Source organism: Rhamphochromis longiceps, linkage group LG17 (assembly GCF_057381845.1).
Source record: "Rhamphochromis longiceps isolate RC_006_pf linkage group LG17, R_longiceps_female_GT1.1, whole genome shotgun sequence".
Taxonomy (NCBI): domain Eukaryota; kingdom Metazoa; phylum Chordata; class Actinopteri; order Cichliformes; family Cichlidae; genus Rhamphochromis; species Rhamphochromis longiceps.
This window is the reverse complement of record NC_140573.1, coordinates 40,904,421-40,930,462: the sequence shown is the minus strand read 5'-3', so window position 1 is coordinate 40,930,462 and position 26,042 is coordinate 40,904,421. Positions and strand designations below refer to the sequence as shown.

At 42.6% G+C, this 26,042-nt stretch overlaps 1 protein-coding gene across 2 annotated transcripts; it reads right to left on the bottom strand.

Moving 5' to 3' along the window:
* Positions 1-1,023: 1,023 nt before the first annotated feature.
* On the bottom strand, positions 1,024-26,042 carry swt1 (SWT1 RNA endoribonuclease homolog). 2 transcript variants are annotated; one of them, XM_085386536.1, is made up of 17 exons: positions 25,905-26,042; positions 25,594-25,666; positions 23,521-23,594; positions 22,736-23,393; positions 20,431-20,551; positions 19,789-19,890; positions 19,188-19,379; positions 18,387-18,480; positions 17,703-17,944; positions 17,301-17,449; positions 16,944-17,082; positions 14,620-14,759; positions 14,295-14,425; positions 13,840-13,986; positions 11,183-11,249; positions 11,000-11,067; positions 1,024-1,815 (listed from the first exon to the last, which is right to left on the bottom strand). In XM_085386536.1, the coding sequence occupies exons 2-17, from the start codon at positions 25,660-25,662 to the stop codon at positions 1,716-1,718; spliced, it is 2,493 nt and encodes an 830-aa protein (XP_085242662.1). In that variant the 5' UTR covers positions 25,663-25,666; positions 25,905-26,042; the 3' UTR covers positions 1,024-1,715. The 2 variants fall into 2 exon arrangements, with proteins under 2 accessions (XP_085242662.1, XP_085242661.1); XM_085386535.1 differs by having other exon boundaries at positions 1,025-1,815; positions 25,882-26,018.

The window sequence follows — 26,042 nt, the reverse complement described above, 5'->3', positions numbered from 1 at the left end:
GACATTAATCAAGTAATTAACAAAGTATCGCTCGATAACAGACTGTATCGTTTTTAAGTCGTGACTCAGCAGGTGACCCTAACTTTTGCTGCCACCTCATCTTCCTCTAGTTCTGCTCCTGAGTAATTGCTGTGTCCTGTTCACTGCTAAGCTTTCACTGCCACCATTTTCCACAGTGACTACCACACTAAGCCAGTTTTTTTTTTTTTTTTTTTTTTCCCCTCCCAAGTGTCTTTTAGTGGAGATTATGCTAAGCTGGCTAACAGACATCAGCAGGAAGGGATGACGACAGTCATTCTGGATAGTGGAAGTGTTGAAAGAGGACTGCCTGACCTCGTATCACTGCCTGCCTGCTGGAGCTGGTTTAATCCCTGCCCTGCACTCAATTCACAACTTGGTCACTGGTAACTTGTATGGTGGGGTAAATGGGCTAGTATAAGTATGTGTGGCTGTACACTTTTCTCTTGCATTGTAAAGTGGGATCATGACTAAAGAGCTGAGAGCATCGACATGTGTTGAAGCATTTTAAACTCTTACCTGATCATTTACAATTATAACTTTGATAGTTTTTCTTCCAGTCATTTTCTAATTACAACGTCACAGCGAGGTCCCTCGACAGCTACAAGTTTAAAAGAAAGGCTCTGTACATTTTTCTAAATGACTAAGCTGAGACAGGAAGTTGGGGTCCTCATTACCTGTCCTTTCACCATCTTCCACCTCTCCCTGGATGGTGTCTGATGCTTCAGCCTCTGCTTGTGTCACACTACCAGCAGGTGTATTCTAAGCCTGTCTGCTGGCATCACAGGCATATAATCCCCTTAGTCACCCTTCACACACACGCATGACCACGCTCGGGCTGACGATCACAGCAGCGCTCTGCACATGCGAACGCTACCTCGGGAAAGAAAACGTGACGCGTCTCTTTAGTGATTCAAAACCAAGCAACAGTAAAAAAAAAAAAGTTCTTTACTTGACAATTTAGCCAACAAGTTTAGATGTCAAAATGGGCTCTTAAAAAAATGCACTGAACAATCTCAGCATTCATAAGAAAAATAGTGTTTTATGGATGTAACCTGAGCCTCGTGGTGAAAATGGTCCTTTTCTGTTCACTGACCTGCTGGTTTATCATGAAAGGGTTTTTGTCCTGATCTACATTAAAGAATTATGTTCAGGCGTCAGCTTCATACTGAATGAGAGCGACATCGATGTGAGTTAAACAACGTCAACAGATTAAGCTCTGTAAGAAGCTGTCAGGTAATCAGAAATGATTTAAAAACAAACCTAAATAAATGCAGGCCTTTAAATAACAAATGGTACATGTTTTATTTTTATTAAAAAAATATTTCAAGTAAAAATGTTTTGTCATTTAACTAATCACTCTAAACAAAATAATATGCTTTTTTAAAATAGATTTAAATATTTATAAACTAAATTTCACCTTAACTCACCAAAACTCATTCAGGACACAAGTGCAAAGCTATTAGAGAATAATGAAATCTGTACTTGCTGAATTATACAAACCAGCTGTTACAGCATTAAACAAACTTTCGGAAAACAGCGTTATCTCTGTAACATGAGCTTTATGGATGGAGAACAAAGGCAGAAACGGGCACAGCACGAGCAGATGCGCCTTTAACTCGACAGCTTTGAGTTCAAGTTAAGAATCTGTCACGTCGAGGAATCCGTTTGGTTGATGAGCAACGTTCCTGACGGTGCTACGTGGGGAACGTCGTGTATTGACCTGCAGCTTGAACACAGTGTTCCAAGGCCTCTTGAAGCTCCATTAACTTGGTCCCTCCCACCCTGAGCTTCTCCCTGGGAATACGAGAAAACAGAGAAAGACATGAGTACAGAGAAGGGAGTGGCATCCACCTCTCTCACACAGCTTTGCCTGTATGGTTTAATTAGATCCACTAATAGAGCCACTAAAGCGGACTTTATAATCCAGAGGCAGATATTAACCCTTCAACTACACTTTCCTGTCGTTCGGCTTTTACACAAAGTACACGGAGACTGAAAGGCTGGGATGGAAAACAGATCGATGAGTGAATTTTGAGTTATAAGATAAGCGTTCAGTGTTGTGAAACTGGAGGATGTGCAGAACATCCACCAGGATCAGGTGACCCTGAATCCTCCCTTAGTTATGCTGCAACAGGTGTAGGCTACTGGGGGAGTCCCATGATGCACTGGGTGTTTCTTCTTCACTCACTATGTGTCAACAGACCTCTCTGCACTGAATCATACTTGTTATTAACCTCTGTATCTCTTCCACAGCATGTCTTTCTTCTCTCACACCAACCAATCACAGCAGATGGCCCCGCCCCTCCCTGAGCCTGGTTCTGCCGGAGGTTTCTTCCTGTTAAAAGGGAGTTTTTCCTTCCCACTGTCGCCAAAGTGCTTGCTCATAGGGGTGATATGATTGATGGGTTTTTTTCTGTATGTATTATTGTAGGGTCGACCTTACAATATAAAGCACCTGTATAAATAAAATTGAATTGAACATTTCAACAGAAAGGTGTCAAACGTACGGCACTTTGGTCACAGGAATGCACTCTCCACCAGTACACAGTGTTTAAGATGGGCTAAGCTTTACAAAAGGAACCTTGTGTGTGACACTTTTTCTCTCAGGAGAGATGCCATCCATCCCACTCTGGATGGAGCAGCTCTCATTTCTAGAAATCTGGCCAAATTTATTAAAACCCCCAAAATGTGACTATCCAGAGCTGGGAGCAGAAAGCAGAGTTGCAGTCTTCAATGCCTCTCTGCAGCTTCCCTCCTCCTGTTATCCCCTAAACCCATCCCCTTAGAGACTGCGTCAGCTCTCAAAAAGACAAAAAAAACAAACTAAAAACCAGCAACAAACAACTTAAACATAAAACCCTGAGAACCCCGCTCCAGAAATGTCTCTTAGTGTGCGACAAGGAGTTGAGAGCGGACAACGATCTAATCTCCAAAAAGCCTGTGGCTAATGAAATGTTTTAAGCCTGATCGTGTCAATGGGAATGGAGGTCAAGTTGAGATCTGGAAGATCGCAGCACTTTTCAAGAAAACTGCTCACAGGACAGCAAGAAAGGAAAACCTGTTTCACTTAAAAAGACCTGGAAGCACAGTCGGGCATGGCGCTGCACCGTTCTTATCTGCGGCATAAATATGACCTTCATGGAAGAGTCATTGGGAAAAGTCTGTTCCTGTGACCTCCCCATAAAAGTCTGCAAATGAGCATCGAAACAAGCCTGTGGACTGATGAACTAAACAACAGGAGTCTCTAAGGGCCCTGAGTAAAGACGTTGCAGCAAGTGGCACAGGGAACATTTCAGTGGTGAGATGAAGAATGGTTTGTAGGTAAACAACGACAGTTAAACACTTCTGATCACAACACTACGGATGATCCTACCAAACCTGATAATTCACAAGGTGTTGTCTCTAGAAACAAAAGCTAAAGGTTTAGACACGTCCTCGCCGTCCACCAGCAGAACGTTTCATCATCATCAGGTGACTTCTTCAGTCTCAGCTGACTGCAGGTTTCCAACCTTATAAACAGGACATTTGCACACTGACTGACACCAGCACCACTGAATGAACAATGGGCTCTGAGGTCAGTTCCTTGATTATTAATATGCAAATTGTCATGATCATTGATCAGCAACCATTGATCAAAGACCACTGATCAATGGCCATGAGTACCATTCACATTGCTCCTTCAGTGGGTTAGTTTCAGTCTTTGCACTGCAGCCCTCCACCCCCCAAAAAACCCCTAAATAACCCGAAGGCACTCAAAACCTTTAAAAGCTGACAGTCACCTAACAGAGTGGTGCCGTGCACACACCACGAGGTGCCCCAACGTTTGCTTAAGGCTCTTTTTCCTATTTGTAATTTTGAAACTGTGAAAGTTGAAGTTAGAAATAATCAACACGTCGTCTTGAATTGATGCCTGAAAATGAAACCGAACATGGCACCGTGTGGATGAATCCAGACTTTTCTACGCTAACAGTTTGATCACTGAACTTTGGATGTGCTGATCGCACTCGCCACTCACAACAGACAATCCTGCTTCTGTGTACACGGCAGCTTCCAGAAGCTCTGGATTTCACTGGCAGCTATTTAAGCACATTTCCCTCAGCTGAGCTAATTTTTTTTGGTAACACTGCTACAGTACAGCACATCCAGGCAGTTGCAAACGCACATAACGAGGGTTCGGCATGCACAGACATGCAAACTGGCTGCTGAAATCTTGGCAACAGCTGCTTAGCAGCGGAGACGCTGAGGGAGCTTGTTGCTCGTTGGCCTTTTTTCTTTGTTTTCACTAGATGATTGTGCAACTGCAGGAAGGAGAGGAATCTGCTGACTGCTATCCATCCACTTCCCGTCCCTCACCCCAGGGTGCAGCTGTGTGTTTTTGGAGCCTGTGGAAATGGGTACAGGCTGCTCCCAGGATGTGCTGATTGGTGGCAACTGGGCTGGTTTTGCATTCCAGAGCGCGCCATGGACAGACAAGCTTCCCTCAAAGTGTTTCCACTGACAAACTACTGCGACACGTTTGTCACATCGACAGTGTGTACACAGGGAAGGGCTGCTGTGTTACATAACAGCCTACATGTGTTTGACAGGTAGTTAATGCATGTCCCCGGGAGACACTAATGATTTGCACTCAACTGAAAATAGGACCACGTGATGATGTGATGTTCTAAAGCAGAGCATCATGTGATTAGCAGGAGCAGAAAGCCTCCGATTGTATTCCATCCCCTCTGATGGCGCTAAGAACATTTAGGATCTTGCATCTGAGCAAAAAGCATCACAACAGTAACAATAAAGACGAAAATGGTTGCATTTATATCCATGTTTCCCTTTTCCCCTCACCGGTCCTGCCAACAAGCACAGAGAAATCTTTCTTTGTCACTGTGATGCGGACAAAGAATTCTAATTACTGATCAATAAGAAGATTTTTTAAAGTGTCCGATGAACATAAAGAGCAAGCGAAGGCGGTGCGTTCAAATTAATGCAACACATGAAAACAAAGATTCATATTTCACTAACATCAGGCACGAGAGGGCGAAATAAAAGCTTCTATTACTGAAGGAGACCGATCTGCCTTATCAGACACACAGCAGCACTCGAGTATAATGAACAGAAAGTTAACTAATGGAACACCCGAGGCTTTCTTGTGCTGAACGATGTGCTGTTCCCCACAGGCTTACGAAACGGCAGAGCGGCGTTTCCCTCTGGATGCTCCGTGTGACCGAGTTACATAAAACTAATGTGTAAATTTCATGACATGAGACGACGCCAGAAGGAGCCACCGCTAAATCTGTCGAGTGAGTCAGCGTATTATGCCAGAAACGATATGAAAGTTAAACATGGACGTGGCTAATGCGTGAACAAGCACTCTGTGATAACAGAGTCATTCGATTATCAGCTGCGGTAACCAACAGCCACGCTGCTCTGCACTAAAAGCCATCGGGCATCAACCTGACGGCACGTCTGCGAGTGAAAAATAATCCAGGTGTGGTGTCATCATCAGACCGATGACTCCATGAAAACAAAACAGATGTTTTCAAACAAGAGCAGAAGCAGGGCTGTGTGGATTTGAATATTTCTTGGAGCTGAGTGGATTTCAACAGAAGGCAAACTGAGCTGAGTCGCAGGACATCACATTCATTCAGTAACAGGACTGGAAGTTACAATCCCTGATAATTGGAGAAGGTCTTCAGGTATTGCTGTTATGAGGAAATGCAGCCCAGAAACGTTACCAGCGAGACACATCGTCGTGTGCCTCAACTTCACAGGGTGTTTCGGTCTTTCACCCAAAATAATCTGCCATTTTTACCTTCCTTGGTTAGCTTTAGGGATTAGAGATCTGATCTAGATTATCATATTAAAATGTGGGACACATCGTCAGTAGCGGACCTTGGATTCATCGGGTGTTTCGGCCATTATCGCCAGACACCCTCATCCAAGGAGGCCCTGCCAGGGTTGATCAGGCCCCAGAGTGCGTCACTGGTTTGTGTTAAGGCCCTGAGACAGCTGCATCGGTCAACTAGCACTCAAATGCTTCCTCAATTGCATCCTCCCACGCTACCAGCAGCTCAAAATCTGCCAAACATTTGCCTCTTTGTTCAAAATCTAGATGTCTTTCAGAAGCACATGTGACTGCCCACAAGCTCTGTGCTCGATTTGCACAATATCCTTTCTTACTAAACACACAATGGCATTCCTATATCACATAACAGAAAGCAGTACCCTTATTCCTGGTGCTTCTGTGCCAGTGCAGAGTAACAGACCTATCACTGATTATTTTCAAATGTGTTTTATAGTGTTATAAAAAGTATGTTATCGAGAACGATAAGCAACACAGAACACGTTTTATTTAACCTGACACAGTAAAATCTTATCAGCTGAAACCAGCGCCTCCCAAGGCCTTATATAACTCGTGACATAATACCACTGCACTCAACAAAGAAATCAAATATTTAACACTGCGCTCGCTAAGTGAAGTCCTAGATTGGTTCACGGCGAATGTAACAAATAAAACATTTAGGATCAAAACAAAGAGCCTGTCAGTGACGATCTGTGGCAACAAAAGCCAGAACGATGCGACTGCCAAGTGCCTGCAGAGCTCTTCTGGGAAGTGACACGGCACAAGCTGCCTTTAAACACTAAATAAAACATCTGACTTCACATGATTATTCCAGGCAAGAAAGTCACTGAAATACAGGAAAGTCATCTGATAATGCTCTCAGCTCTGATGACACAATAAGCAAGATCACAAAACGAGCCATTTTTCTCTCTCAACAGGTGATCCAGGAGTTTCCTTTCTCACTGTCCCACTTCCCCTCTGTTTTTCTGTTCCTTCATCTTTCTTTCTCCCTTTCCTATCCCTCAGTCATGTCTGTCCTGTCTGTAACAACTGAAAATAAAATAAAATAAATAATAACAACAAAGGTCGATCAAATGGATCAATACAGTAAGGCCGTGATGATCCACTTGGTAAAGTAAATCCATTGGGTCTCCTTGTTGGCCTTCAGACAACAATTCTGACGGCAAAAAAACCAAACATCAAAAAAACCAAACGAAAAAACCTCGAGTCATCTCGGCCTCAAAAATTTCAGCACTTGTCCCAAAATCTCATCTTGAAAATTGATGATAGTGTCATAAATTGAGTCTCGTGTAAAAGAGATAACAAAGATTGAGGAACATAGCCAGAATCAGACGAATCCTTCAAGTAGCTCGGTGTCCACATCTCCTCAGACCTGACATGGGCTGCCCACATTCAGGTCCAGACCAAAAAGGCTAGGCAGCGCCTGTATCACCTACGACAACTGAGGAAGTTCAGGGTCTCTCCAGAGATCCTCAGGATCTTCTATACAGGCGCTGTGGAGAGCATCCTCACACAGAACATCACATCGTGGTTTGGGAACAGCTGTGTGAAGGACCAAAAAGCTCTCCAGAGAGTGATCCGTACAGCAGAACGCTGCTGCAGGATTGCTCTCCCCCCGCTTCAGGACACCTACACCAGGAGATGCCGGACTAGAGCAGCGCAGATACTGAAGGACCCGTCCCATCCTGGCAACAAACTGTTCCAACTTCTGCAATCTGGTAGAAGGTTCCGCATCTTCCGGGCAAGGACAGAGAGACTCAAGAGGAGCTTCTATCCCCAAGCCATCCAGATGATGTACAGAAATCACCTGCTTGCTGCATACATGCTACTACTGCACATTCACCTAATGTATATATTATATATAATGTTCTCCCTCTCTCGCTCTCCGATCTCAGGACTCTGGCCTTCTAAAGGTTCCTAGAGCCAGAAAATCTGAGAGCGTGCTTTTTCTTTTCATGCCCGTTTCTATGGAACAACCTCCCTCAAGATATTAGGCAGGCATGCTGTGTGGAGGTTTTTAAAACTAAGTTGAAGACACATTTGTTCACCCTATCTTACGTCTTAATTCTATGGCTTTTAGTTTTTAAATTTTTACTGTTTTTTACTTGTATTGCTGTGTATCGCTTTTATTTTATTTATCTCTGTAGTTTCAAATAGTTGTACAGCACTGTTTGAAAGTGCTTTATAAATAAAGTTATTATTATTATTATTCAGGGCTCTAGAGTGCGACCAATTTGGTCGCAAATGCGACCAAATTTTTCAGTGGTGCTACTAAAAAAAAAAAAATTTGGTTGCACCTGTGCGACCAAATGTTCGGGTAGCAAAAAAAAAAAAAAAAAAAAAATCTGCAACCTTCCCTGTGGTCAACAACAGACACATTTTGCCCCTATCGTGGACTAAACCAATCAGAGATAGTAAGGGGCGGGACCTCTCTGATTGGCCGTGGTCCAGTTGAAAGTGCAGGTGGAAGTGGGAGGTGAGTAGTTTGAATAAAGCGATATCAATTCATTAAATCCTGAATCGACTTTTAAATATTACTGTGTTTTGCCAGAAACGCCAGATTCTCAGATTAAAGCTCACAAAACCATTTCAACAACAACCAAACAGCAGATGAGAGCAGGTACACAGACTCCACACAAAGACGTAAACACAGACCCGACGCATCAGAATCAGCTTTGTCTTTCTCGGCTTTCTCACCCGACGGCCCGCAGACGGACACGCTGTCGGAGCTCAGCGATCCTGATGCGTCCGGTCCGCGCTGTGTTTACGTCTTTTTGCGCTGATTCTGAGCTGCAGGTTTTGTCTCTCCAACCAAAATCCACCGAGCCAGCAGCAAAAGAAGCAGCAAACTGCGCTTCACATTTGATCAATGTCGTCATGAATTTTGCTGTTTTGCTTCCACGACTATTAAAATCACACTTCATGCACAGCTAGCTCTCTCTCTCTCTCTCTCTCTCTGTACTTCAAGAACAGTTTCCGTCTCCAATCTCTGTTTTCTGTATTATTCATTCGCTCATTACCCACCAGTCTACCGTTGTTTACAGCGCTGTGGCTGCTGTCTTTTTCTTTTTCACTTAAATGACCTCGGACAAGAAAGCCTATTTTTTCTGTTGTTCAATACTGAAGAAATTTAAACTTTATATGCAGAACATTGTAGAATATTTTTAAGGTTATCTGCTATAAAAAGCCAGACCAGGAAAATCTCCTTCATGTTTTTCTGTTTTATTCTTAGTTACTTTCACACAAAGGCATCTGCTGTGATGTTCACAATTCTGAAGAAGTCAGTGCTGATAAATGATCAGAATTATAATATTTCTGACTGTCTGAGGCTAAGTTGAATCGAATCGGGACTTTGAAAACCGGAATCGAATGGATTATAGAAATCAGTGATGATACGCAGCCCTAGTGAGCAGCCTAGGCACGACAGAAGTGGATGTAGCTGTAATAGGAAAAGAACTATTGCTAACTTTTCTGTTAAGTTAAGGCCTGATCCTTCTGAAATTCATAGCCAGTGCTCTGACACGGTGTCATCAATCTTTGAATGCTGAAAAAGCACAGTGTATCCAGAAAAACACTTTATATTATATAAATTATTATAACATTTGTGTGCGCCTAACTTTTGTGCCGGTACGCCTAACTTTTTAAAGTTAGGCGTACCGGTACGCCCATGGCAAAAAGTTAGTCTAGAGCCCTGTTATTATTATTATTATTATTATCTATATGAGGGGTGGGGAACTCCAGGACTCGGTGCCGGTGTCCTGCAGCTTTTAGACGTGTCCTTGATCCAACACAGCTGATTTAAATGGCTAAATGACCCCCCCATGTCTTGCAGTTCTCTAGAGGCCTGTTAATGAACTAATCATCTCATTCAGGTGTGCTGACCCAGGGTGAGATCCTGCAGGACACCGGCCCTCCCCTGATCCATAAATGTTCAATAGACTGAAGACAAACAAAACCAATCCTAATAACAGTGACGGCTGGAGTGATGTCACGATCTGAGAAACCTTTTGAGAGTCAGGCAGCAGTGTTAAACAAATAACTGACGGTTGAATACGTAAAACTGTGGCTTGTTTCCATGGTAGCTGACATCACAATGGACTGACGGGTGTAGTGATTCTGCTTGTTTCTGTGGCTGAGTTTTCACGTAAGATTAAAGTCTGTTTATTAAAACTTTAAAAATACAAGCAGAAGTTGAATAAATCCATCTGACATAGTGATAAAATAATGTACGTGTGTATAAGACACCTCACAGCTTAAACACTCTCAACCACGTTGAAGGTTACAAGCAGACAAAAACGGTCCAAAATCTGTGACGTAATGATGACATTTATATCCTATAATATGTTCCCTTTATAACAGTTTATGATGGGCATTTAAGATTGATGAGATAATCTCAGAGAAAGCGTAAATGTAAAGCTCATGTGTCACGTTACACGATATAAAAGGAGGGCAGAGGTTGCTCTGTGCGTAGTCCTGAACTTAGCCCTTTGCTCAGCACTTCATCAGGCTCCTTGAAAGTCCGACCTACTTCAAATTTACATCTCAACAGATAACAGTGAGATAGAGCTCAGGTTAAAATAAGCTCTTGAATCCAAAGGCAGCTTAATGAGGTGACACAAAACTCAATTCACTTGTGACCCTTCTTTTACTCTATGAGACTGCACAGGAGCACTGCTACATCTCCAAGATTCAAATGAAGCCGCCGGGTTACTAAACACTGATCTCCTGTTAAGGCTTCACCCTGTGAGACGCGTGTAGTTATGGCTCTGCAACTGACAAGGACACGCTAACTGCACCGATAAGCTAGCAGCTTAGTGGTTGCTAAGGTATGGCTAACAGATTTTTCCCCAAGGAAATATATTAACAATGAGTTGCACGACTGTTTGGAAATGTTGGCATGACACAGTCATTGTAACAGCTACTCGCCTGGACACGCTGCAACAAAGAGCGCAAGAATTTCGAGAACATGCTTGAATACAATACCTGGTAAGAAGAAAGTTATAGCTAATGGCACGCATCACTGAGTATGTGCGCAGCCACGTCACGCTTTTATCAAGCTCCAAAGCAGCCATTTACATTTAACAATAAAAATACAGTTATGTTATGTAGATGAATATTCCCTACCTGTAGTCCGGCTGTGAAAAACAGTCGAGCAGGCTTTTGGCGGTTAACCTGGAATTCTCAGTTACTATCTGAAACAGAAAGCAGTTTATCTGAGCTAAAAGAAAACAGCACATTAAGAAGCGCTTAGCATGGCAAAGTCCAGTGCATCTAATTGTGTACCAATAATTGTCATATGCCACTGACATTGTTGGAGTTGATGATGCTGAGCAGTGTCTGGACTTCTTCTAAGCCGGGAGCTGATAACAAGACACTGAAAACAGAAAAACACAATGTTAGAACTGATCTCTGTTACAAGAAAGTCCCACTGGGATCGATACGTTTCAGTTTTGATTAGCCAGCTCAGGGTTGGGGCCCTGGAGTCTGTCCTCTAACACAGAGGCAGCAGCGCTGTCACAATTTAGTGTCACGAGTTAACCGTCCATGCGTTCACATGGCTGTGAAAGGAAACCACAGCACACACCCCTATTTCACGACGGCAGCCTATAAAGCACACACAGCAGTGAGTCCCTGGACCTGTACAGCGCGTTACATGATTTCAACAAAGTAATATCTGAATAAAGGCTAAATATCAAAAGGAAAAACAAACGCTCGGGTTCATGAACCATCACAAAAAGCCCCCCAGAAACACTGTGTGCGCAACCCAAAGGCCCAGCGCTCGTCTCTGACAGGTTTGAACTGATTTTATGGCCAAAGGGAGACGACCACCAAATATTTGGAGGATGGTTTTAACCGGTGTGTAATGTTCTTCTGCGATTGCACGAATTTGCTCAGATTAAAACTGTGCCAGACAAAATGAGTTTGCAGTTCCATGTATTATCCGCGCATTCATCCACAACCGTGCATCTGCATAAAATGCAAACCCGCACTGTCATTAAGTGCATTATTCTGACGCACACGGGGATAATGCAGAGCGAGAAACAAGAAGACAGCAAGGAACGGCAGCAGAGCAACGAGGGTGGAAGGATAGGAAATAGGAGAAAATGATAGGAAATGACAGTGTCCTAAATTATCCATATCTAGTGTCTGCAGAATGAGAAAAATGAAAAAGAGGAAGACGGCGCGATAGCGTGCATGGAATGACTCATAGCTCTGCTCAAACACATGAAAATGAGCCCGGCTGTCTCCTAGGCAACCATGTTCGTGCAGCCCAATACACACATGCATGCGTACGGACTGGCGCAGATTTACACACAAACACGCAGATTCCTGCTAATAATAATCCACAGGAATGCAAATCCTGCAGTGATTCATATTTATAATATTTGTCATGCTGGCAGACATCAAGTTTAAGATTGTTTAATCGTGACCTGACTCGACATGCTTCACACTAATGTGGAAATGCATTCACAGCAATATCACTCAGTGTGACAGAAGTTCCCATTTTTGTTTCCAGCTTTTCTCTGGACTGAAAGCACTCGTGTTATTCGGCCATTATGCATATTCTGGTATGTCCTTCTTAGATGTTTACAGACAGTATCCCATCTGATGAATTCACTGTGTGTTTACTTTACTATCTATTTAAAGTGGCTCTTATTAGCCTCGCACACGCCCACGGGTACGCACGGACGCCGCAGCTGCAAACTCGAGAGAAAGCAGGATTATCGGAGTGTTCGAAAAGGACGCCGCTGTGGCACAACGTGTCAGGAGGCTTTTGTACAATGTTATCTGCAGCTTCACCAGATCATATATTAGACGTGATGTAATATCTGGTAACGAAGTCCCACCATTCAAAAACAATAAAAACAGACGAGCTCAGAGGGTTAAATGGTTTGAGGGGCTTTCAGGATATCGCACTGTGAGAAGTTTCATATACTTTAAAACAGCAGATTGTTTTATGTCACCACAAACACCGCGTCACTACCAGAGCAAAAGCTTTTCTACACTGTTTTTGTATCTGACACCAGGCTGAACATCAGGAGACACCTCGACCTTTGGATGGCAGCGGTTTATTGTTACCTTCCCTCAAAGAGACCCAAATGTCACACTGAATGCTGTCCGGGAAATAGATAACAAATAATTGTCACTTTTTGTGTCCCACGCACAGAAGCGAGGTGGGATTAACGAGGTTGACACCGAGCTACGAGTCACAACTCTGGGAAACGGAAGCGGTCAAATGGAAATCGGCGATTCTTAACTTTGTTATGTCCACAAGCTCTTCCTACTGCACAGCGTGAAATGTCTTCCGTGAAAAAGCGCTGTTGTTGAATTTTCCGAGTGGAACCGAGTGAATGGAAAACAAATTAAAAGCACGTGACTGCAGCCGCATCGCTGCAGACGACTGTGATGATTCGTGTTATGTAAACGTGAGAACAAACTAAAGACTGACTCGGGTCGTTCCCAGTGCGATAAGAACACGCTTCTTACATGTGAACATACCACACGCTGACAATGCAGGCACAAGAAGTGCATTCTAGACATTTTTCTTAGAGTTCGTACCAGAAACTTCCCGCTACACTGAAGCACAGGCTGCTGCGTCATGGGAAAGGCGATAAGGCAAAGCTACAAGGTCACGGAGATTACAGCCTGCGCTACGGTGCCGAATGAAGCCCGAGAGCAATGACAGCATAAAACACATGCGCACAGGAAGGAGAGGGGTGGCCGTTTAAAGGACTTCTTCGAAAAGCTACTTGTTGAGGCAAAGGTGAGACACACCTGTGAAAACATGAGGAAAGCGTGACAGGTTAAGCAAGATCACACTCCTCTGTGGAGGTTACCGAAAGACACGGATCCAGATGTACCTGTAAGATTTGTGAAACGGTGACTGTGACGCACACACCTAAAATCTAAAGAAGCAACAGGAAGGGGCCTCCAGCGGTATTTTTTTAACTGACGTGACATACCTGCTGAAAGCTTGGAGCAGCTGCGAGACCATGGAGGACAGTTTGTGCAAGCAGGCCAAGGCATCCTGTGGTGGTGGAGCAGCTCCCTCTGGCTGAAGGCACTGCCTGGTGTGAGGGTCAAAGCCCAGAGCTTTGAACACCTCCAAGCTAAAACAAAACAGAAAGCAAAAGATTTCAGGGGGTCGGCAGAACGGAAAGAAAAACAAGACACACTTCAAAATAAACTCCAAAGTGTGTTTTTGTCCTGGCAAAATCACACTTTTTGTAATTCCTCCACAATTGGAACCACTTGGCTCTCACACTATCATCATAGTACGGTGCTGCTGCAGAATACGCTAACTTCTGAACTGATGGTGACATAGTTATTTAAATAAATCCAAGCATATGTGCTAGTAAGTAATCCTAATATGGCACCTGCAGTATAATCCCAACACTCCAATAACAAACATGCCCACCTTAGTTGACACACGTGAGACCAGATCCTCTCAAAGACGGCCCACACTTCCTGGTGAGAGTCTCCGTTATCGTCATCGTCATTCATGACAACGTCGCAGGCGGGAGATTCTCCCCCCATAGGAGGATTTGGCTGAGAAACAATACGAAAAATACGTTTCAAACAAAAAAACTCAAATTGCTATGTTTAATAAGAAAATGGGTAATGCTTAGCTCGTTATCAGACTTTAAAAATACTTCCCTTACAATATACGTGACACAAACAGACACAACCACGATACAACATACACAAAAACCCATTAAGTCTTCAAATGCGCTCGAGCTGACCTGAGGTCGTAGCTTGTTCAAAATGTCGTCCAGTACAGCGACTGCTCGTGGAACGCGCTTTGAACTTCTCGAAAAAGCGTTCACAAGCTCTTTGGCATCTTGAACGACCTCTGAGATGGCTTCACGCTCCACCGTTTCACCTGAGAAAACACGCACGCATGCATGCAGTCTGCCCATCAGCTGACTGCACATAAAGGTTAATCTCACCTAACTAAAATGTGCTAAATGAATGAAGCTAAATGAACTCTGTTTTACGTCACGTAACAAAAACTGAACTATTATGAAAGTGAGCTCTGCTGCAGAGCTGCTGTGTTCCTGTTATAGTCAGGTGGAAACCTATAGACGCGCAGACTGACAGGGAGCTTGCATGTGCACATACTGTGCAAGAAAACATACATCCACACATAGAAGAAGGTTTACAGCACGTCAACATTTTACACAATAAACACATTATTTTCTATAAATATGAAGGTCAGAGTCAGAGACTCCGCTGCCCTCTCTGCAGAGCAGAGCGTCGCCTCCATCCTCAAAGACCCCACACACCCCCAACACGGACTGTTCACACTTCTGCCCTCCAGACGAAGGTTTAGGAGTGTGAAACCCAGAACGTCCGGACTCAACAGCTCCTTCTTCCCCCCTGCTGTCAGACTCCTGAACAGCTGACCTACCTCAACTGCAATTTGCATGTCAGACACTTTGCACATTAAGCTCCGTGTACATCCATCTACATCAACATCTCCACACTTGTCTTCCCTGACTTATTTTGTACTCATTTATTTATCTTCCATTATTTTTTATCTTTATTTATCTTGTTCTTTTAAAAATCCTTTACCTAACTTGGCATTTGTGTATGGACAGCAAAGGAAACAAACAAAGTAAATTCTTTACAGCAACAGCTACACATCTATCAGGACGCTTATCCTTCCATTTCCAGCTGTAGCCCTAACAGTGAGAATATTGTTACCTTACAGATGTGTATGAAGACAGTCTGTCCTCACAAACACAGCTGTTTTTAAAAAACAAACATCTAATCACCATAATGCTTTCCCTAAACCTGACCACAACCCAATTGTAACCCTGACACTAAAACCACATTTTGGGGACCAGGATCTTGGTCTCCATAACAGCTGTTGGTCCCCCCAAGTATACTAAACTTCCACAAAGATATGAATACACACACACACACACACACACACACACACACACACACACACACACACACACACACACACACACACACACACACACACACACACACACACACACAGCCTTCTTAGGGGATACCAGAAAATCACATGCAGTACTTTTCCACTCCCAGATTTGTTCTTAGCCTCAGATACAGTCCATCCAGCCTTCACTTCCTCCTTCTGCTCACCCTTCTCTCAGCTTCCTGGCACAGAGCCAGGCTGCGTGGTACCAAGAAATCAAGCATGTGAACCAAGGATACACAAACACGCACAAAAACACACAGCAAGGACAAAACCACACTGTTTAATCTATTAACATTCTTGCCTGGATTAAAAATTATTGGGCAGCTAAACACAGGTGGACACAGAGCATGAGAAACAGAGACACACACACACACACACACACACAGACACACACACACATTCAGCACTGTGAGAATACACAAAGGGGATCCAGCAGTAAGACCCAGAAGTGCTGCAGTGGGCGACTCAGCATCTTTCTGACCCACATTTCCGTCTCCTACTTTAGCAAATGACCTGATTCTGCACGCAGTTCTTTAGGGTTCTAGCACAGTGCAGGGCGGACAACATCACACCCCCACGGTGGACGGCTTACATTCGAGGGATGACTCAGTATTTCACCACCGCTCTCTGCCAAGGTGCAGGGAAAGCACCGTTTTCTATACAAATAATGCAGAGTATCGGAAATTGGACATTTCATCGCCTAACAATGTAACTTTTTGCATAACTGATGAGCTAATAATCAGCTCGTCAGTTTCAAACATTGCTTATATGGCAAACTGACTATCAGAAGCTTCAGTTTATAACATTGAAATGACTACAGAGCTACAATAATTATATAGTATTTGCCTTTATACACATTAAATTCTGCTGTTTACTCTCAGGGGAATATGGACACAAGCTCCTAGGAAACTGTCGTCATCATGTTTTCATCTAGAATGTCTGATTCTATCAAGCCTGCGAGATCCAAGAAACAGACGTGATGTCCTTCACAACAATGCTGCCTGTTAAATCTTCAAATCACCACACAAGACTCCAAAATAAGGCTAATAACAGACTCACTATTCGTAACCACTGAGTATATAAGAGTATATTTTCACCTATATTTGTGCTTACCGGAGTTGAAAAATTTGATGAGCTTTAAAACAGTTTGCTCCTTCCTCCGATGGGTGAGGTGGCCAAAAACAGCAATCCAGTGCTTTTTTATACACTGTAAGACATCCTGAAGTGTCCACGGTGGCTTTAAATAAACGATCTGTTAATGCAAAGAATGATATCATGAACCAATTACTTACATTACAGTTTTATTTACAGAATGAACGTGTCACTTATGAGGAGCTCATCAATCACCGTACCCATATCTAAAGTAACTTCTTATATTATAACAGCATATTGATACAACCTAACATTTAACTAATGAACCTGTGTTTTTAGTGTCAGTGATGTGAAATTCCCCATATTTATTTATTTTACCTCAAGCCAGAGGTCATCATAAGCAGCCTTCATCTCCACTTGCAAAACGTCAGACAGCACCTCCCTCAGACAGTCTTCTAATGCAGAAATGCATCCGCTGAGGTCCCTTAGTGTCCTCTCCTCGTCTCCTTCACTGAGCTGCTTGCTTTCTGTGATCAGTTACATACAAGTATTTTATATGTTTGAGTGATTTTAGGCAGTAGATACAGAGCACATACGAGTAAATGACTAGAAATGAACATCTGTAATACTAACTCTGTGTACTTCTTGTGTACAGTTAATATAAGAAGGGAGGGAAGGAAAACAGGAAGTGCATGTGTTGCGGGGGATTCCTAGTACATAGATAGTATGTGCCATTAACTACTGCATGATGATGAAGCAACACATTAACCTCCAGCTCACCTTTGTGTAGGACTCCCACATAAAAGCCCGCTTTCTTTTGACCATGTGGCTGAACCGGTGGGCACCTCGTGCTCAGCGTTGGTGATAAGACCTGAGGGTTATTGCTCGGTGGCACAGAAGCCTGAATGCCTCCAGTGATCTGAAGGCCATGTCTGGATCTCCCAACCTCTGCCTCCAAGTCAGTCTTGCAGAGTGCCTTCACCCCACTCAGGAGGGCTTTACTGCACAGATTCTTATCATTGCTGAAGATGACAGAATAGAAGCATGTTTTTAATCAGGGGGCAGTGATAAGGCATTAAGACTATTTATTTTCACAGACATCCACACTCATTATCAATTCACTGTGCGACACTGAAGCGCTGTCTGCCCGCTAATTTGATTTAGCAAAACAATCGATGACTACAGCAGGAAACAGCGCCGTGAAATAGGTCAAAATGATGAAAACAAAACAAAATAGCTGCGTCATAAAATCGGAGCCAATAAGTTGCTAAACTAAACTCACATTCCCGTGCTCAGCACATCTATTCTTTGCCAATAGCTGTCTGGCCCTCGCTTTCTTTCTCTCATCCCAACTGGAACTATCTGGCTGGACCCACTCACAGTCACATGCATGTGCATTATCAGCAGAGGACACACTCTGCAGCAGCAGCAGTTTACTGTAGGGGGGGAGGAGGGATAACTCACGTGCATAAGGTGAGAGCACACTCTGGGTACAGCCTCTGGTACTGCAGGCAGCACTGCAGCACTCTGTCATCGTTATTCTCAGCAGTCAGACCATCTGCATACAAGGGGAGACAGACAGGAAGAGAGAGAGGGACAGAAGGACAAGACATGACGCTGTTAAACACCAGGAGGACTCAACAATGAAAACACAAGATGGAGAATTCATGCCTGTTTTAAAAGAGATACTGAAGGCGTAGAGGCTCCAAAATAAACCCAAAACATTTCTTCCTCATCTCCTTTGTCAGATCTTGTTTAAAATGTAACAAAATATCGACACAGCAATGAATGCACGGATACAATGTGCCCTTGAGATATTTACAATGTATATTATGGTGACTAATTTCTTGAGAAAGAGTTCAGCATTAGTGCCACCTAGTGTCTGTGCAGAGGAGTCAAGCAATGACAAAACACAGTCCCGACCAAAAGTTTCAGACCACTTGAAAAATGGCAAAAAAATCATATTTTGCATGGTTGGATGTTAACAAGGTTCCAAGTGGAGTTTCATCATGCAACAAGAAGAAGTTAGGGCACCTCCTCACTGTGGCACGTGGAAAACATCTCAGGTGGGATCTGCTTGTCATGCTGGTAACATTGGAACGGTTACGTTCCTTTGTAATGGATAGAAGGTTTTCATGTGCTCGCTGTTGTTGAGGGTGACGGTGACATTTATTTATTTATCAAGTCAACAATTCACCCAACAGCCTATCAGGCAGCTCTCACATGGGCTAATGGATGTGTAATAGAGACAAAGTTTCCACTCACTGCTGCTCTCTGCGGCCTGCTGCATAGATTGGCCCCACAGCCGAGGTTCCCGGCTCTTCAAACACTTGTAAATGTAAGAGATGGCTGGAGTCGCCAGGTGGGCCACGGAGCCTGACAGGCCTCTTCCCATTTTTAGGGAGTCCATCTCCTGAAGCACCACCCAGGGGATGACGATAATGGGGAAGCCCAGGCCTAACAGAACATGAAGTAAACACAGAGCAAGCAGACAGTACTGATTAGTTTATCCATAAAAATACAATCTGACAATGTGGAAGCGATCATAACGTTTTTTAAAATTAAAAATTTCTCTTCAGTTCTCTTGCAACTGTATTGATCCTGGAATGAAATCATTCTTTTGGAGCAGATGCGTGATCATAGAGTCTAAAAACTAAATTATGTTATGTTAGGGAAAGCAAAAATGCAATACGCTGTTCTATGGGGACAATTTTCAAGATAAAAGGCTAAATACACTGCTTGAAGATAACGTAAGCATTTAACTCATGACTGAAAAAATCTTAACAACATGAAATATTATAAATCATTCTACAAAACACCGTTAGTATTAGTTACTGCTTTAATAGCAAATTATAGCGTGAAACACCTCCGAGGCCATGACAGCGGATCTTTTTCACATAATCCAGGTGACTGAGGAGAATGTTTGTGTCGAGAACAAGGATTAGGTCCTGCTGAGACGAGTTTCTGCCTGTGAAGAAAAAAAACATTGGATTGAATCAAGTAATTTCTTGGTTATTTTTAAATGATCAAAACAATAAATAAAATAACACAAAAAATAATATTACTTTCCACATAATTGTTTTGTGGAAACTCGATTTCAGAAACTACTTAAGACTAACTTGAGCTGAGCATCTCAGTTGTCTTATCAGTTATCCATTTTGTTAGATTAATAACTAAATCCATAAGTCAGATGTTAAAATATATAAATCAGATGCTTATATCGTAATCTTTATGTGTCACACAAGGATTAATTAAAAAAAAGTCAAACCATGGATCAAGTTACGAGTGGGTTAGATGTGTTAAATTGCTTCTGCCACAAGTTGAAAGTTTGGGCTTTTATTTCAGTTTTGTCACTTACAGATGTTTGAATTAGTGAGTTGAAAGTTGACATACTTAATTGAAATTTTGAAACAATAACCAAAAACTCCTCAAAGTGTGATTTAAAATTTAACACATGATGAGTGTACAAAATTGGGACGTCTTTAGGAAAGAGACGACGCTTACGTACCTGCAGGTCCTTCTTCGGGACAATCTATGTCCATAGCGGTGAGTTCCCCGTAGCTCTTCAGGACATTCACCTCCAATCTCTTCTCAGAGCGGGCAAGATGAAGCTCTTCAACCACCTGTATCTGTGGAAAAGCCATCCATTTAAAAACAAACATCTATCCTTCAGTTCTTTCTTACTGTTTTAAATGAGTGATCCCAAAAGGCTGATTCTGTTCATGTGGACAATATGAACTGAAACCAGCCCACTGAACGATTGTTCATTCGGTGGGCTGGTTTATTGTGGAAATGTACTGTTGATAAGGTTGGGAAAACCTGCAGTCGGCTGAGACTGAAGAAGTCACTTGGATGACTCCCACTGAAGACGCTAGGTCCAGATGACTGAGCATGGATCAACATTAAATGAGTGATGTTACCTGGTCAGTGTTGGTATCAGGTGTCTGCGGGAGCTGCCCATACCCAGAAGGCCTGCCATCAAATTTTAACCTTGGTTTAAGATCTGAGCAACTTTGGGTTCGTTGCATAGCTAGAATTAATCGTTAAGAACTTCCGGTTCTTAACGACAGGCTTTGTTTTGTTTTGTCCCTGTATGGTTTAAACGAGGCTAATCTTCTTATAATAGTGGAGACTGCTTTTAAATATGGAAACGGGGGTAGTCACAAGAAGTAAGAGAGTCACAACTCCGACAGATGAGGAAACAGAAAAGCCACGTGGATTGGAGCTACTCTCCTGACCCAAGGTTAGCCACGGAGGGCATGGATACAGCTGAGCCCACCCTCCTGAATATCCTGAAAGAGCTACGCGACTTCAGAAAAGACAACAACCAACAACAGGCGGATATTAAACGTGAGTTAAGAGGAGTTGATGCTAGAGTGGAAGAGGCAGAGGGACGAATGAAGAGACTGAGACGGCGCTACAGGCGGCATCGTCATTAAATAAGAGACGGGACGTCAAGCTAGCCTAGAAGCAGCGCGCAGAGACAACCTTTGGATATATGGAATATGTGAAGATTAAGAAAGGGCCGACATAATTACATGTTTGGACAATTAATTGAAAAACACGCTGGGCTTTCCCAGTGACCAGACAGCACATTGCGCTTTGACCGCGAAAAGCCCCGATCCATTGTGAAGTTTGGGGACTCCCATACGAAAGAAGATGTTCTTTGGAGCGCATGGCAGAAGAAGGAGGTGCTCTATGAAGGGTACGATTTTTGCGGACCACGACTACCCTAATGAGGTCTTCAAAAGACGCAACGAATATCACCGCGCGAAAACCCCACAGCAACCCGACAGCAGGAAGAGATTCAGTTGCCGTCCGCTTGGCGCACGGCGCACGGTCACCAAGCCGGAGTGACGCCTGATCATACGCAAGAAAGCCAACGCATCCGCTGCAGAGAAGCTTCGGATGTTCAGGAGAGATACTGACGACTGAAGAGTTCAGATTGTTTTACAAATCTGATATTACATCATGGTTATGGTCACATTACTTAGTAGAGTCGTTAACTCGGCTTCTTACTTCTCTTTTCTCTCTCTCTATTTGTAATAACTGTGGAGTTTTTAAAAAATATATAACTATGTTCAAAAATTAGATCCTGAGTCAGGATGTTAGACACAAACTTGTTAGGGTGTAGAAGGCTCGTTTCTTCTTGGAAGGACTATTTTTGTTTTTATTGTATTTTTCCTAATCTCTGTTTTTATTCAATGTTTGAGTTCATTATTTTTTCTGAGGGAGAGAAACTGTCCATGCACAAGTTTAAAGAAAAGCATTTAGCACATTTTCACCATACGATCATGCAGGACATCAAGATGGTCTCATTTAATGTAAAAGGGGCTCAAGTCTGGTTAAAGAAGTAAGATATTATCGAAAATAAAACGTGCAGCATCAGAACGTGAGAAGCTGAAAAGAATGGGTTACAAAAGGGCATACTACTCGTCTTCTAAAAATGGACTGATGAGGGTAGTTGTGATATTAACATCACAAAAAGTACAATTTGAGTACATTTCTGAGGCCTATTAAGAAGGGAGGCATATAGTAATCTCAGGGAAGATCAACAGTGTAGTGATAAGCATTTGTAATGTCTGCTCCTCTTCTTATATATAGAGCCACTTGCACAATGGTTAAGACAGAGAGAAAGTATTAAAGGTATTCATATAAGTGGAGAAGACCACGAAGTGGCCCTATATGCAGATGATGGTGTATTTATATCTGAGCCTAATAAAACATTCTAATGGTTCTCGATAATGTGCCAGGATTTGCTTTGGAATTGATGATGACTGAACTTTACCACGGGACACTGATGTGAAATTTACCTTTGAGCTGCTTTCCGAGGCACTGTGTTTGGCTGAAGTGGAAGACTTCTTTAAGATGGAGGCAGAAGACGTGTTTGCATCATCTTTATAGAAACTTCTTTGGGGCTTTAACTCCTTTTTTTCATGCTTTTGACACATCTCTATAGCAGAGGTGGAGGAGGTAGGTTTGCTGGTCTTGATATACCTGCTGTGATTTCCAGTCCTCGGTGGGTCCTCAGTTCTGCAGTTCCTCTTCTGCACATCCTGCCTTGGTTCTTTCACTTCAGCAGAAACTAAACTGGGACCCACTCGAGGCTTGTTTAATTTGGACTGGCTCCTCTGGGAAGACTTTTCATCGAACCCACCTTTAGACTTCGTTTCTGTTCTCTGAGGGACTGCACCTGCACTGAGTTTTGAGTATCCTCTTTCCACAATGTCGCTTCCAGTGACAGTTTTATCTTTCCCTGAAACATAATTCTTTGCTTTACTGGAGCAATGATCCCCATGGAATGCCACAAAGTCTGGTTTGGATTTTGCATATTGTCTGTCCTTATTAATGGGTTTCTGCTCTGTTGCTTGTGTTTTTGCCAGTCTGTAGACAGGTTTTTTGATCTGCCGGGTGCTTTGGGAGTCATCTTTAACAGAAGAAGAAACGGATTTTTCCTTGTCCTTTTTACAGCTAGATTTTGAAGAATAAAAAGAAACGATGCTGTAAGAACTTTTTTTTTTAATAATATAAAAACACGATTAATTTCCAGTTAAAAAAATGCAGAAATAAATAAATGGTTATGTAAATTCCATCAAACCTTTTCTGACTCTTTAAAACTTCTTTCCTCTTGGCGGTTTTGTAACTGTTGCTTGCATATTGTCCTCTGGATATCTGATAACATAAAAAACATGAAACATTTTGTGAAATGCAACAATTAAGGCAGACTACAGCTGAAATAAAAGCAATAAAAGAAATTTTTATTTTTTCTTGATATTTTTTACATGAGGGACTTCTTGTTTTTAGGAAAACTTTGTAATATTCCAGTGCCCTGTCACTCCTATTCTGAACGTTTTTGTCATGATAGTGCTTAGTTATGCTGCACATGTCGAAACCAATTTTGTCTCCAAACTGCTCAACCTGAGCCGTTTCTCTGATATACTCTTCCCAATTCAAATCAAATCAATTTTATTGTCACATCACATGTGCAGGTACATTGGTACAGCACATGCGAGTGAAATTCTTGTGTGCGAGCTTCACAAGCAACAGAGTTGTGCAAAATACAATAACATAAACAGGCAAAATATACGAATGGCTAAATCTGAAACTAATAAATATATGTACAATATATAATAGTATATGCAAAAAAAAATTTTTCTGGATGTGTATACTAAATGTTTTTCTACGTGTGTGTGTGTGTGTGTGTGTGTGTGTGTGTGTGTGTGTGTGTGTGTGTGTATACACATATTTTACAAATTAAATAGAGTCAACAATAAATAAAATATATAAAAATATACAGAGTTGAGACATGTGCAAAACAGTGGCATTAATGTACAGTATGTAGTGCATAATGTTGAAGTTCCAATTCTTATCCCTTCCGATGAAAATCTTAGGAACCTTTAACTCTGGCACCTCCAGCCACGCCTCCTGTCTTGTCCTAGTGCCACTGGGAATTGGGATGCAGTTTTCGTCGCCCTAAACCAAACCCAAACACCCACTATCTTCATGCTGCCTCCCCTCACCAGCTGGAAGCTTCAGGGCCAAAGTTGGAACAACAAATTCTCCCAGATTACAAGACGGCTCTGCCTCATCATCTTACTTCCTCAAGGTCACCTGCGTCGACTTCAGGATTGTTGACTTTTTCTTAAAAAGAGGTGAAAGGGCACTCTCTCTTTCTCGAGTTGAATACATGCTCCACACACATGTTCTCAAACTGCTCTCCCATCAGGAGCTCAGTCTGGGTGAAGTTATTTTTTCTCCCCTCCTTAATGCCTTCATTTCATCTCGCCTTGACTTTTGTAATAGTCTTTACTCTGGCGTCAGTCTGTCATCAGGGTTAGATCAAATGCTCCTAGCTGTCCCAAGGTCCAGATTAAAGCACAGAGGAGATCGAGCCTTTGCTGTGACTGCTCCTGAACTGTGGAACAAACTGCCCCTCACATCAGGACCTCCCCAACATTGGACACTTTCAAAACCCTTTGAAAACCCACTTTTATGGCTTCCTTGGCTTTTAAATCAAAATGAGTTTGGACTACTTTTATTTATCTTATTTCTTACTCAAACTTACTCTCTCTGCACTCTCTCTTCACCTCTCTTGTGCGTTATCCCTCGATTTGGATGGTTAACCCAGGCATGTAAACTCATCCAGCGTCACTCTTACATCCCTCTCACTAACACACACGTATTGTGGAAAATATATTTTTATACAACAGGGCTTTTATTAGTGACATATTAACCTAGAAGCTATTGAACGTGCAAAGCTTAGGGCCTTAGAAGAAACGTTCTGCTTGTAACTTACATACGTGCCTGCTCAGCAAAGGTTAGTACAGTATGTACTCAGGATGTGCCACAGATGAGTATGAAGAGAGCAGCACAGCGGGAAACACCTGAAGTGTAAGACAGCTGAGACAGCTCTTTAAGTCTTACAGAAGCTTGTCAATAAAGGAAGTGTATCTAAGTGCAACTGATGCATGTTAGGATATATGCTTATGAAGGGGCTGAACCCTGATATATAAAAACAGTATGCTGTGTGCTACCTAGTTGAGATCTATGCAGAGGATGACACTGTATACATCTCCCACGCGTGTGTTCAATAAATCATTGTTGTGACTGGACAGTATTCATGTCATGTAGCAGCAAAGTCAACTACAGTACACAAACGCTGTAACCTTACCCTCTCGTCTTCTTCACTTGAGGACGAAGACGACTTCTTGTGCTTTCTCTTTTTGGCCTTTTTAGGCATTTTCCTGGGAAGGCAATGTTAAAGAGGAAATAACGTTTCCGGTTAATATAAACACAAAAATCAAGCTTGATTTAAAGCAACACGTCACCCTGACATAAAACGAAACTAAACTAAAAGACGCATTTTACTCTCTTAAACGCGTCCTAATACTATAAAATATTGCCGCGTTAAGCCGAGTGTTAAACTCGTAACTCACAGCAGTCTAAAGTTAAATGTTACCGTTAGCTCGTTAAATCTCGTACACGAAGAAGAAGCAGCAGCAAACTGCAGCCGTACACGCTACATGTCGTCGTTACTGTCTGAAGAGGTCGCTTTCGTTGTTTCAGGGACATAAAGTAAGTCAAATATGAGCAAACGTCACATTCCTACACAGCTCAGTT

What these genes read in the sequence shown, in the direction of transcription:
- swt1 (XM_085386536.1), bottom strand. Translation starts at nt 25,662, where the DNA reads ATGCCTAAAAAGGCCAAAAAGAGAAAGCACAAGAAGTCGTCTTCGTCC. An exon ending in CATCAAATTTTTCAACTCCG is followed by an intron (nt 14,760 to 16,943) that starts GTAAGCACAAAT and finishes GTGTTTTCTCAG; the next exon opens with GTGAAACGGTGGAGCGTGAA. An exon ending in CTGCTCCAAGCTTTCAGCAG is followed by an intron (nt 11,250 to 13,839) that starts GTATGTCACGTC and finishes TTCTGTTTTCAG; the next exon opens with TGTCTTGTTATCAGCTCCCG.